General features: G+C 40.8%; 1 protein-coding gene across 5 annotated transcripts in view; it reads right to left on the reverse strand.

Moving 5' to 3' along the window:
* apeh (acylaminoacyl-peptide hydrolase) overlaps positions 1 to 14,241 on the reverse strand; it is a 149,292-nt gene that overhangs the window by 116,080 nt on the left and 18,971 nt on the right. For all 5 annotated transcript variants that reach the window (XM_048606205.1, XM_048606207.1, XM_020530955.2 and 2 more), the window contains exons 6-10: positions 11,731 to 11,897; positions 8,563 to 8,700; positions 3,882 to 3,973; positions 1,906 to 1,946; positions 750 to 871 (exon numbers count right to left, since the gene is read on the reverse strand). In XM_048606205.1, coding sequence (XP_048462162.1) covers positions 750 to 871; positions 1,906 to 1,946; positions 3,882 to 3,973; positions 8,563 to 8,700; positions 11,731 to 11,897 — 560 coding nt within the window. The remainder of the gene's footprint in view (positions 1 to 749; positions 872 to 1,905; positions 1,947 to 3,881; positions 3,974 to 8,562; positions 8,701 to 11,730; positions 11,898 to 14,241) is intronic.

Genomic DNA, 14,241 nt, shown 5'->3' on the forward strand with positions numbered 1-14,241 from the left:
TGGGGGGGAACATTGCAGTCCTTGAAGCCCATTTCAAATGGTGACAACTTTTAATTTTTGTATGAAGTATGTTTTGTCAGGTAGAAAATGTTACTTTACATTCTGCAGTTCAAAAGCAGGTATGTTTCGTGCATGTGGTCGAGACCAATTGAGCAAAGGCATTGGGGAAAAGGAGTCTGATTGTACTAAATGCAGAAGGAGTCTGATCATTTGGCAATGGAAACAAGTTAGCTTCTGGAACTGGTATTTATATCTTCCAGACAGGAGACCACAACTCCTTTAAGCTGCTCGGTTTAATCAAGTCAAGGAAGTATTAAAGATGGAAGAAAGATTCTGAATTATGCAGCCTCAAGAAAATATTTAAATGAGTAGCAAGCTTCTTGGGTAGTTTGGTCATCTGCACACACAGCCCACCCTGTTAAAATCAAAGTGTCGTAGTTGGTGGGCTCATAGTAGGAGACAAGAAAACTCTACCTTATTCCAGCTTCTGCAAACAGGAAGCTGGAAGAACACAGCAGGCCAGGCAGCATCTGGAGGAAAGGAGCAGTCAACGTTTTGGGTATTACCTTCCTCAGGTTCGTAGTATATATGCCTCAGGTTTGAGATTTTAACCTGACATACATCCAACAGTTTTTTTTTGCTTGCTGTTTTCTGCTAGTGCACCACACAAAGTTAAAAGTTTCAACAATACAACACATCAAGGTTTTAGAAAATATACTCTTGTAGTGTATTTTGTATTAAACACTAACCATGCGAAGTCTGCTGCACTGGTGGTGGGGTCCACCTGCATCACTTTCTAAGTAGATAATGCGACACTTGTCAGGACTGAGTCGAGGAGACCAAACAGCATTTGTTTGAGATGTAAGTTGCACTGGAGGCAAAAAAAGCTTAATGTGAGCATGAGTGACACATATATATCAAAAGGACACAAGAACATATTTTCTGAAACTTTACTCAATACCAGCTCTCAATATATGGGCAGAGATCATCCAATAGGTATTCTGGTGAATTAGACCCACCTGTGTGAATTTTCCTGATTGACGTCATGCAAGTCTGAGTTGGGAATTCACCTGGAATTTAACCCAATGTCTTCGCAACAATAAACTTGCAAATAACAAGCAACAGATTCTGCCACAGCCAGGATGTCATTATTCACAGCAAAGCATAGTTTAGCATAGTTTGCCTGTGTTATAATTGAGGTGACCATTGATGTCTTCTCCCTCCCCAAAAAAGCATTTGTCAAACATGTTTTAAAAGACAATGCATCTCCAATTATGATTAAATTGAAATAATATTGTGGCGAGGTGTTCACTAAAGTATTTTGCTTGTTCCAGTCTTTTTCTGCAATTCAGTGGACTGGAACCATGACTGTCATGAGACTGCACATGCAAACTCCACACAGTATCACATTTTGAAATGGGAAGTTACTCTTCTGCAAGAGGCTCTAATTGATGACACAGTCAACTACAATGGCCGGACAGAAGAATGACACAGAACTGCATATCATTTACAAAAAGACCAACAAATTCAACACAATGGCATTCATACTCTCTTTAATCCTGGATTGTCTAGTGCATTTTCCTCAACACTTGCATAGGTAGAATTATGTTTTTGTTTCCTCAGTTCAGAAGTGGTGCTATACGGAGGCCACATTGCTAAATACTAATTTCACAATGTCAAACCTGCAAGGAAAAAGGTGGTCTCAGACAATTCTCATTCTACAAATTACTATATCTCATCTACATGACCTAGGCTCTAGGATTCAACTTGAAAGCAGCATTCACCCACCAGGGTTTGTGCCAGTCTGCTGTAAAATTCTATATCTCCTATTTATAAAGCTAATAAACCTCTGTAAACAATATGAAGGGGGTAATAAAAGTATTTCATTCAAATTGAGTCACTTACCACAGTTACCACCAGTCAGATCCACATAGTACAGTCCAGACCTAGAAGCAGGTAAAACAGATTAACATAATGATAACACAGTGTACTTTAATAAAAACACTGGCTAGGAGCACAAGGATGTACAAGATAAGAACTATACTAGCCAGTTGAAGATCTATAAATATTGTGAAAAGGCATTGGAAATATATTATGGTAAATGGAAAGTTGTGGAGAACATTTTGTACATTTGTTATTGTAACAATATCATTAAGAAAAATAAGCTTTTATAGACCAAATTTGAGTTTAATTGTCTATGTTTCAAAGGAAACATTACAAGTCTTATTATAATGACTTTGAAAACATATTACTCCTGTAGGTGGTTCTGCGATGGATATTTTCACTACTGTAGGAGGCACACTGTAAGGTGCTCAATAATTTATGTTCTACAGCTACAAATATATGACTGCACCACCTAGCTCTTAAGATGTCTTGCTTTTTTTAAAAAATAAAACCTACCCTTTACTCTTTGAGGAACATAATAGCAGCAGGTCATTCAACCCTTGACCCTCCTGCACCACCATTCTAGAAAACCGATTTTCTATCTTAATGCCACATTCCTGCGTTGTGCCCATACCCTTCAAGCTTATTAGTAACTAAAAATCTATTACTGTCTTGATCCCACTTAATTAACCTTAGAGGTGGAGCATTTCAAAGACTAACCATCTAAGTGAAAAGGTTCCTGCTCAATTCAGCAAATGTATGCTATCTTTCAGTGACTTATGACCAAAGACACCAAGCTCCTTTGAGACAAAAGCACTTTCCAATCCTTCCCCATTTAAGAAATACACTGCACATACATTCCTCTGACCAAAAGGTGGATAACCTGAGACTTATCCACATTGTATTCCAGCTGCCATGCTGTTGCCCCTATGGTCTCTCCAAATCTCATTGAAATGTCTTTTCCTCCCCATTACAACTCAATCTCAAAGTTCTGTGTCATCCACAAACTTGTAGATATTATAATTGGTCCCCATATCAAGCATTAGTTATTTAGATTGTGAACAGCTGGGGCACCAAGCACCAATCCTTGTTGTACCTACTTGCCACAGCCTATCAAACTGAGGATAACGCATTTAATTCTATTCTGATTTCTTCTTATTAATCAATCCTCAATCTATGTTGGTATAATATCCCAATTCCATTTGTTTACTATCCTCATAGATGAGGATTTTGTCAGAAGTCTTCTAAAAATCCAAATACACCACATTCAGTGGTTCTTCCCTGATTCTGCCACAGTCATAGAGCTTGTACAGTACAGAAGGAGGCACTTTGGCTTATCATAAAACACTGAATCCTTCCAAATATCTAGTATGATTCTTTAGTTCATATTTACAACCATTTCCCACAATCAAATAACCAATTCCTTCATCAAGATGCGGTCTAACTGAGCTTTTACAATAAAAACATATAGCATCCAATCCCAATGATAATATTCTTACAAACGTACTGTCAAATCTATTTTCACAATTTGCTTGCCAGTCCATCATCACCTACGATAGGGTTAGGGTTAATCCTAACTCCCACTCCACCTTTATTAAAGGTATTTATCTCTGCTGGAATTCTTAAATAAAACAAAAGGCAAGTGCTCAACGATGTATACATGTATCAAATACTGTGGGTATTGCCAGCCCTCCAAACTTATCCACAACTGATTACTTTTTGACTGGAGGGCATTAACTCAAGCCACACCTATTTTAAACATGCATTTCCATAGTAGCTACACATAAAAGTAGGAGCATGAGCCCAAGTTGATTCTCACTGTGCAACCTGAGGGCGTCATGTTAATTCTAGCATCCTTAATACTAAACCATTGGAGAATAGCAAGCTTAAAGTGCAGGTAAGTAATCCGTGACTGTCTGGTCTGTCTAACAGTAGGCAAGAGAATGTCTTTCTATTTGATAACAGAATGACAATTTCAATTAGAGGATTTCTCTTACTTTCTGTTGGTGCAGTACACAAGACCTAACCGTTGAGGCTCATGATACCATCCAACAAATATGATTCCAGTGTCATTCGGAGCCCAAAATGCCTGAAATACAAACATGAAATTGGGGACCAAAGATAAAGCAACATGTTACATAGCAGATTATTTCCAAAACATGACAGTGTGACCAACCAGATCACTGAAAATTAGGCTGAAAAAGGTGTGGAAAAACAAGTCTAGCCTTAGTTATAGAAGATTATGTTTAGGTTCTACTTTCGTCTGAGATTTTAAACTGAAAAAGCTAAATAAAGCAAATGGCTGAATCTCAACTTGCAATGGCCGTCAAAATTGCTTACCCATGGCTTCTCGGGCAGAGTTTTCTGATATAGTTGGCAGTCTCAAAAGGAGACTGGGTAGGAAAATGAGGTGGATTTCCTCTACAGTGCAGAGCATAGAAACAGACCAATGTTAGCACCAGAAAAGTTTGCAGCCCAAGGTCCTTCTGCAAATAGGATGACTTTCAGTGCTCTTGCTGAATGCCATTTCAAGAGGGTGAGACTTACAGAAGACCAAGTGCTTTGAGCATTGGAATGTCAGACACTGTGCAACCACTTTGATTATTCCCATTTCTCGAATAAATTCCTTGCTGTTGGCCATACCTTCCTCAGACATTAAACATGAATAAAAGTAAGCCTCCTTGCTCCTTTACAATAAGTTACAAAACATTTTGCACTTATATCAGTGTAGAATTAAGTGATTTGTCCAACAGGAGATAGAGTAGAAACAAAGAGTCAGCATAATTCAGATTCCAGAGAATCCCTAACAGTGTGGAAATGGGCCATTCGGCCCATCGAGCCCACACCAACCCTCCAAAGAGCATCCCACCCAAACCCATCCACTCTACCTTATCCCTGTAACTCTGCATTTCCCTTGGCTAACCCACCTAGCCTGCATATCCCTGGACACTACGGATAATTTAGTGTGGCTAATCCATCTAACCTGCACATCTTTGGACAGCAGAGGAAACCCAAGCAGGCACAGGGAGAATGTGCAAACTCCACGCAGACAGTTGCCCGAGGCAGGAACTGAACCTGGGTCCCTAGTGTTGTGAGGCAGAAGTGTAACCACTGAGCCACCATGCTGCGACGGGTCTCTTTTCCAGTGGTAGCAGAGGTAAGCTGGATACTGCAGGGATCAGTGCTAGGATCCCAAATAATAATATTAATGACGAATATATTAATGATTTAGATGAAGAAATTAAGTATAAATATCTCTAAATTTGCGGATAACAACATTGAGTAGGTGGGTAAACTGTAAGGAGGATGCGGAAATGCTTCAATGTGATTTGGGCAAGTTGAGTGAGTGGGCAAATACTATCAGATGATATTTAACGGGGATAAAAGTGAATTATCTACATTGGCAGCAAAAACGCAAAGTCAGATTACATGAACAGCAGATTGGGAAAGGTGGTGGTTCAACAAGACTCAGCAAACCTGCAGGTGCAGCAGGCAGTGAGAAGGTCAAATGGTATGTCAAACTTTAGCAAGAGGATGTTTAAGTCTTTGTAGCGTGTACTGGATTTTGTTGCCTAGTTGTGTGACACCACAACTAGGCAACAAAATCCTATACACGCTACAAAGACTTAAACAAACAGGACAGATCAACAAAACAGATTTCTTAAGAATGAAACCCGAAGGAACCAACACATCCCGATTCTACGGCCTCCCTAAAGTGCACAAGCTGGAAGTCCCCCTCAGACCCATAGTCTCCCTACCAGGCACTCCATCGCACAGATTAGCTAGAGAACTACAAAGAAGAATCAAGCACCTAGTCAACAAATCATCCCACTCCATCCACTCAGCCCAAGAATTCCTCAACTCCATCAAAGACATAAAGATAGAGGACGAAGAGACCATGATATCGTTTGATGTCACCACCCTGTTCACATCAATAGACATACCACTAGCAAGGGAAACAATGACAACACTACTTGAACAAGAACACGACCCCAGTGAAACCATCTCCAAGGACACAATGCTTAAACTACTGGACCTATGCCTGACCACGCACTTCACCTTCAACGGCCAAACATACGAACAAATCAACGGGACACCCATGGGATCGGCTATCTCCGGACTCATAGCAGAAGCAGTGATGCAAAGACTGGAAAGGACTGCCCTTCCGCAAATCCAACCTAAACTATGAATGCGCTACATGGACAACACCTTTGTCATCATTAAACAGACCAAATTAGAAGAGAGACACAAACTCATAAACAACACCCTCACCGGAATAAAATTCACCAGAGGGGAGGAGAAGAACAAACAACTCCCATTCCTGGACGTCATGGTAGAGAGCAAGACAAATGGGGAACTGCAAACGAAAGTACACCGAAAAGCCACACACATAGACCAGGTATTGAACTTCAACAGTAACCATCCCAACACACACAAACGAAGCTGCGTGCAAACACTATTTAAAAGGGCAACAACATGGAACTATGCCAAGAGGAGGAGGAATACCTCTTCCAAGTGTTCAAGGATAATGGATATCCAAAGAACTGGGTCAGGAGATGCCTACGGGAACAGCATCAGAAAGATTCTACACGCCCCGACACACTCATCACACTACTCTACATCCGGAACATGTCAGAACTCATCACAAGCCTTCTACGGCATCAGAGTGGCACACAAGCCCACATCAACCCTACAACAAGTGCTCACCCGCCATGGACAGGACCAACGTCATCTACAAGATCCCCTGCAGAGACTGCGAGAAACACTAGATCGGACAAACAGGAAGGAAACTAACAACAAGAGTACATGAACACCAACTGGCTACAAAAAGACACGAACAATACTCACTCATCTCAATCCACATGGGCAAGGAGAACCACCACTTCGACTGGGACAACACCAAGATCCTGGGACAGGCTAGGCAGAGACAAGCATGAGAATTCCTGGAAGCATGGCACTCCACGAAGCATGCTATTAATAAACACATTGAACTCGACCCCATATACATTCCACTATGGAGGAAACCCAGAAGTGAGGCAATCCATCGCAACGGACCCCAGAGTTTAAAAACCAGGCGGGAAAACACACCGATGCTTCATCGGAGGCTGCACTGAGGATGTTACCAAGCACGGTAACGAAACATCTGCAGAACAACAAACCAGCTCGGCAAGCCAACCAACCTCAACACCCACAACCCGAGCTACAGATCTACTCCAAAACCTTAGAAAAATGGTCTGGCTATGGAAAGAGTGCAAACAAGGTTTACCAGACTGAGTCCTGGGACGGCAGGACAAACATGTGAAGAGACATTGGATCAGTTAGGACTATATTCATTGAATTTTAGAAGAATGGTGGTGGTGGTATGGGGTTGAGGTGGGTGAAGTCTTATAGAAACTTATACTCTAACAGGACTAGACAGGGTAAATTCAGAAAGATCTTCCTAATCACTGGCGAGTCCTGAAACAATAGGTCATAGTGTAAAGACACAAGATAGGCCAATTAGGGCTGAGATGAGGAGAAATATCTTCACCCAGAGAATAGTTAGCCTGGGGAATTCTCTGTCACAACATGGAGACCAAAACATCAAATGTTTTCAAGGAGTTAGATATAGATCTTTGGGCTAAATAGGATCAAATGGTGTGAGGAGGAAACAAGAACAGGGCAATGATTGCCATGATCATACTGAAAGGTGGAGCAGCTGGAGTGGCCGAACAGCCTCCTCCTGCCCCTATTTTCTATGATTCCATGCATTAAGCATGGATTATTCCACACAAATAAAGAGTACAATAGACTGTTAAGTCTTTCCATACGAATTTAAAGCAGCCATTCTCTATTGTGTGCTTGCACCCCACCAGCAAAAAAACTGGCCAATCTCACTTACTTGGGAATGAATCAAGATTAACACTGCAGAATTAAGAAAACTCAAAAATATTCCTAGTTATCAAAAAGCAGGCGAAGAAAACAATCATACCACAGTCAATTAATCTGCCAAAAATGTCTAAGATTCAACACCAATTGTGGAACAGCACAACTGCAGAGCTGTGGGCAAAATGTCAATTTGTCAGTGTAGCATGGTTTGTACTTGGAAGACGCAATGCTTGCTTATCTAAATCTATTTCTGGAGTGTTATTTGCTGGCATGTTTACTAATGAGAGATTTACTTTAAAAAATTAAAGATACCATCAAATCTTTGTTTTTAACATTTGCAACAAATCAAGCAGGCTAATGCTCAGTCAATTTTTATTGATGCTGTTACAAAAGAATGCAAAATCAGCTTAGAGGTAGCTTGACATTCATTGATAACAGTAATTTTAAAAATCCTGATAATGTTGGCATGTAACAACACAGTGATTGCAGTTCAACAAAGCAGTAGTTATAATGGACACATTCCCAAATGTTATATTGAAATCAGTTACCAAAATCTAACAATTTTTAAAAATGTGAATATTTGCCAAATGCAAAGACAAGTAACTTATAAAGCTCATACTGAACCTTGTGTACTTTCTCTCGGTTTGAAGACAAAAAAACTGTAGATCAAGGGTCACTAGAGTTTTTATTGATTTAATAGTTAAGTTTTGCACTTTTTGAGGCAATTTTGGTTAAACTCTGAAACTGAGCAAACTTAAAGACAGAAGCAAAGTGATTGAAGTAATATAGAATATGATGTGAAATACAAACCTGTCCAGGGGAAATGTGTTCAGGTATTCCTTCCAGTACAGAGATGTTGTTACTCTCAATATCAAGCACACACAGCACAGGAGTGGTCTTCTTCACCAGAGTTTCTCCCCAGTCCTCCCAATACACAAACTCATCCCCCTGCAGAATAAGAAATAATAAATATAAACACTACCTGGAGTTTTACACAGGGTACAAGCGGAATTGTACAGCCTACCAAAGCTGGCTTATGTTTGTAATATTTCTAATTCCAAAAGATAATTGAAATCAACAGTATTAAAAAAGCTTTACTGCAGGATCAGTACTGCAGGATAAACAAAGAAATTTAACTCCAAATACCACACGATTCATTAACCTCATTTCTTTCGATTGACATTGTATCTGGCCCTTTTCTATATCATATTCATTTACAGTCAAAATTATATCAAAAAATGAAGTTTGGAAATTCTTCATTTCTGGTGCAATTTTAAATAACCTTGAGTTAATAATGGAAGCAGATGTTCAAACAAATTAAATTCAAGATCAAGTAAAATGTGCTGGTTTAATGAAGCACTGCATAACATTTAGATGTTACCATCACTCATGAAGCTCTAGAGATTTTCCGCATTACTTGGTGGTTTATTTTTGAGCAGATGTGTAAATTCTGATGCATATGCAAAAAGGAATGCTGTGGAGTTTACAACACATGATCTTCAGTGAAATTGTTATACGATAACAACAAAAACCAACAAGCAAAATTCTGTTTTGTTAAAACCTTTTCATGCGTAAAGCTGTAACCAACAAATCAATCTTTTGGGGAGTGATCAATAAAGTTATTAATATCTGACATCATAGGGTTATTAATTCCTAACTGATATCTAGCTAATTCTTAGGCATGTGGCAAAATCTAACAAATTATTGTTTTCACACTGGCCTTCAATACTCTCCTCTAAGTTAATCTCCTCACCTACTGCTCATTCATTCACTTAAATACCGGAGTTGATTTTGTCAGTCAATGAGTTCTCAATTAAGTACTAGGACAGTTCTTGAGAGCACTGGATTGTAAATCTAATTCAAGTTGCTTTCGCTCAGTTTAATCAATTAATGAGACATCAATTTGAATAGACTCATTTATTGACCACCTTAATTTAAAACATGGTCCACTCACAAAACTAACCTGACTTCCATTGGAGAAGTATTGGGAAAGAACATGATCCCAATTTCAAATGTTGAAACAGTGATGTTTCTTGGTTAACTAATACAAGTTGTCATCGGAGCAGAAGATACCAATGCAAGATTGTCCTTTTAAAGGTGTGGTGTGAATTTTTGCTCACAGAAGTAAACATGGGAGAATGGATTGCAATTAAGAACAATTTATGTTGCAGTGGTTTATTTTTGTATATTGAAGACAGACTAACTGGTTTCCTTGAATGACTCAAGCTGCCTGAAGACAAAATAGCTAAATCACACCAACTTTCTGACTATAATTGCAATTAGTGCTTACTTAACTACTCTTAGCTGAAGTAGCAGTATTAGTGTTACAACAGGGTGCAGCACTTGCTTTTGAAGGATTAAAAAAAAAAATCTGTCCTCGTTACTTGCAACCACCTCCATGCATCCTGTTTCTAAATGGTTAGAGGAAGAGAAGATTTGGTAAATATATGAATATATGATATATGATCCAAAATATATGAATAGCCTTCAAGGATCCCACAAGAAAAACAACCACTTGAAAACAATAGCAAATATCAAGACAGTCATGGCTTGCAGAAGCCAAAAAAAATGGAGGAAGGGTCAAAAAACATTGTAAACAGTAAAGCTAATACAAAGCTGTTCTACATTAGGATCACAAGCTTATCATTTACGGAATCCAGTCTCCCGAGTCAAGCAAAATAAGGCCAATTAAAAAGAAAGTACTGGAAAAGTTCTGCAGGTCTGGCAGCATCTGTAGGGTGGGAAATAGAATTAATATTTCAAATCCAAGGGATTTTTTTTTTGGAATTGAATAGAGGTGGGAATCTGAGATAACAAGGTGTAGAGCTGGATGAACACAGCAGGCCAAGCAGCATCAGAGGTGCAGGAAAGCTGATGTTTCAGGCCTAGACCCTTCTTCAGAAATGGGGGAGGGGAAGGGGGTTCTGAAATAAATAGGGAGAGAGGGGGAGGCGGATAGAAGATGGATAAGGGAGAAGATAGGTGGAGAGGAGACAGACAGGTCAAAGAGGCGGGGATGGAGCCAGTAAAGGTGAGTGTAGGTGGGGAGTTAGAGAGGGGATAGGTCAGACAGGTCAAGGGGGCGGGATGAGGCTAGTAGGTAGGGGATGGAGTTGGGGCCTGAGGTGGGAGGAGGGGATAGGTGGGAGGAAAAACAGGTTAGGGAGGCGGGGACAAGCTGTGCTGGTTTTGGGATGCAGTTGGGCGAGGGGAGTTTTTGAAGTTTGTGAAGTCCACATTGATACCATTGGGCTGCAGGGTTCCCAAGCGAAATATGAGGTGCTGTTCCTGCAACCTTCGGGTAGCATCGTTGTGGCACTGCAGGAGGCCCAGGATGGACATGTCGTCTGAGGAATGGGAAGGGGAGTTGAAGTGGTTCGCCACTGGGAGGTGCAGTTGTTTAGTGCGAACCAAGCGTAGGTGTTCCGCAAAGCGGTCCCCAAACCTCCGCATGGTTTCAATCTGGTGGGTTTTAGGCTGTACAAATAAAAATAAGTCAGGACAAACAGAACAAAAGCAAAGGTCAAGGGCGAGAGGGAGTAGAAATCACAGGTCGCACGGAACAGTGAAAGAAGTGCTGTTTCTTTTTAAGAACTAACCTTCAGAAATCATCAACTATCAAAACTTCAAACATTATATTAAACACAACAGGCTATAACAGCAGTTCTATTTTGGACCTCTCTTATCTGGCACTCCTCCATACACTGTCCTCTCCAAGGACATTGTTCCTTCTCTCCTGACACCAGTACTTTCAAGATTAAATGTCAAAAGTTACTCGTAATATCAGGGCAAGTCTCTGTTAAAAGGCACCTTCACACCCAACAGCTATGATACTTGACATGTTCATAACATAACATTACTTTAAAACCTAAAACCTTTCACTGAAACACACTCCCCTGTCTAAATGCTAATCTTCCTGGATTCACATGTGACAATGGGTGTTGCACCAGCTGCCTGGAGAGAAGAACAGTACTGTACTTTCACAGGCTTCTCTTGCTTCTCTGGTTTGATGCTGTCATCTTCCTCCTCATTCACACTGAGCTCTGGTTTAGCTTGGAAGAAGGATTCCGCTTTGGGTCTTTTCTTTTCAGCGACATACAGAATGTGAGTCTCTGAATGAGACCACACAAGGCAGCCAAAGTGATCTGGTGAGGGAAAGAGAGAAAAAGAACATAAAGAATAATAATTAAAGAACATAACAGTACCGAAAGTCCTTGAAGTAACACATTCAGGAACTACAAAGGATCCGAGACTTCCTGAAATGACTAATTTCCAGTCCAAATAATAAAACAGAAGCAAAATCAGAAATTGCTGGAAAAACTGAGCAGGTCTGGCAGCATCTGTGAAAAGAAAGCACAGTTAACATTTTGGGTCTAGTGACCCTTCTTCAGAACTGATTGTCATAAGGAAAAGATTGGTACATATATTGAAAATGGGGTGGGGGAGGGAAGGAGTAAATGACAGGCGGAGGTGGACCTCAGACACAGAAAAAATAAACACACAGTTGAGCAGACAAAGGAATGGGTAAGAGTCAGCCTGGGAGATTGAATAGCTACTGATGGGGACCATTAGTGGTGGCAATCCATGTGATGACAAAGGTCTGGTGTGTGGAGATTGGATAAGCACATGTGAGAAGGTGCTCAGGCCCTAGGCCCTAAAATTATTGAACTTGTTATTGAGTCCAGAAGGTTGCAGGGTTCAAGGTTGGTGTATATATCAATAGCTGAAGTCTGTATTAGTTCCAGAGGCTAAGGCTCACAGTTCTCTGACTCTTGCCGAGAAGGTCCTGGTGAGGGCTAGCAGGTAAATGTTGATCACTGCAGATGGGAGGAAGAGGCCAACATAAAAAAAAGACACAGGTAGGGCTGGAAATGGTAGAAGAGAAAGTGTGGTCCCTTGAACTGCTGCAAGAGGTTCAAAGACCTCATCAGGCCTCAGGAAGATCAGTGGCATGCTATTTTTAGTTGCAAAACCCCACAACACTTACTTACCAAGTATTCTCCTGGACAGTTCTCCTTACATTAACACACTACTCTCCCTAGTTGCATTTTTTCACACGCTGAAGCCAAAGACAAGTACTCAACTGCCATCTCATGACCATACCTCACAGACACCCCCTGCAAATGTTCCCATTCTATCCTCTCCATGCAATCCATCATTCATACGCCTAACACTCGGACTTCCTCTTTGCAGAGCAGAGCGTAGAACTTTAGGCAGAAACAGGCTTGGGATGACACTCTAGTAAAAACACAACCTATATGAAAACAAAATCTCAGGATGGAAAATTGCATGCATTAAGTGACGGAGGGATGGGAGTCCCAGATACTTGGTGATAGCATTCACAATCTAACTGCCTTTTAGCACATCACAATCACTTATTGAATTGCTATCATAGCTGATGAACATCAACACAATGCTGACTTCGGATTCTTCTCCAACATCAGTTCTAAGTCACGTCATCCATAGTCCAAGAAAAGTCCATCAAATGTAACACAGAAGCTAGGGTGGTAAAAGCCAAGGAGTCCAGAGGGGATTGTGCATTCTGAAGTGTTTTCACAAGACTGACGTACAACTTCACCAACTGAGATCCACTCATCTCCAAGGCCTACACTGGTCATAATTAGATTGTCATATGGTGAAGCACACATCATGGGTGAGCAGGATTCTATTATGGAGGCAAAAGATAGGAGTGGACAGTCCCTAGTGGAGGATACAAAACAGATGAAGCTATCTCAGCTAGATATAGTTGCTGAACAAGGATTATCCAAGACAAGAACAATTCTAGATCAGAAAATGTGGCATCCATCTCAAATAAAGTTGAAATCTAGAATCTCTGGGTATGATTTTCTGATATTTTTTCAAGGCACAGGTGCAAACCACTGAGAAAACTTGCCCGATCATCCGCCATCAGCTCATTAAGAGTTGCCAGCCAAAGGCCATCACCTTCAGAGTCTTAAAAGTCCTACTCCTACGTGCATCTAGAAGGGAAATCATCTTTACCTACTGGTCAAGAGATGGGTGCTGTAGGGAGTGGATACTCTGAGGCAAAGTTAAAAGGTATATTTCAAAGGCCAGACACTTGACCCAAAACCATGCCAAATGAAGACAATTCGAGACCACACCCCCCCACCCCCCGACTTCACCAGCCAAATTGGACAGCAGGTCACCATAGTGTCCCAGCTGGGGAAACTAGCAAGCTTTCGAACTGATGGGGTGGCAAATGATTGGGGAGAAGGTGAATTAAGGCCCTTAAGTGCCCTTTCATTGTCAAAGCACAAACAATTAGCATCTTTAAGTGCTCAAAATCCCCAGTGGACCTTCTCGCCCAGCACTTAAACGGTGAATGGTGAAAAGGGGATAAGAATCTCTTCAGGGCCAACTCGCCCAATTATTTCCTCTTCTTGCCAACTCATTATTTTCATGGAGCAGAAAGTTCCACCCATGATTCTCTCATACAAAAGGTGAAAAGAGCTTTCTTCAACATCATGG

Source organism: Rhincodon typus, chromosome 16, assembly GCF_021869965.1.
Source record: "Rhincodon typus isolate 14 chromosome 16, sRhiTyp1.1, whole genome shotgun sequence".
NCBI lineage: Eukaryota > Metazoa > Chordata > Chondrichthyes > Orectolobiformes > Rhincodontidae > Rhincodon > Rhincodon typus.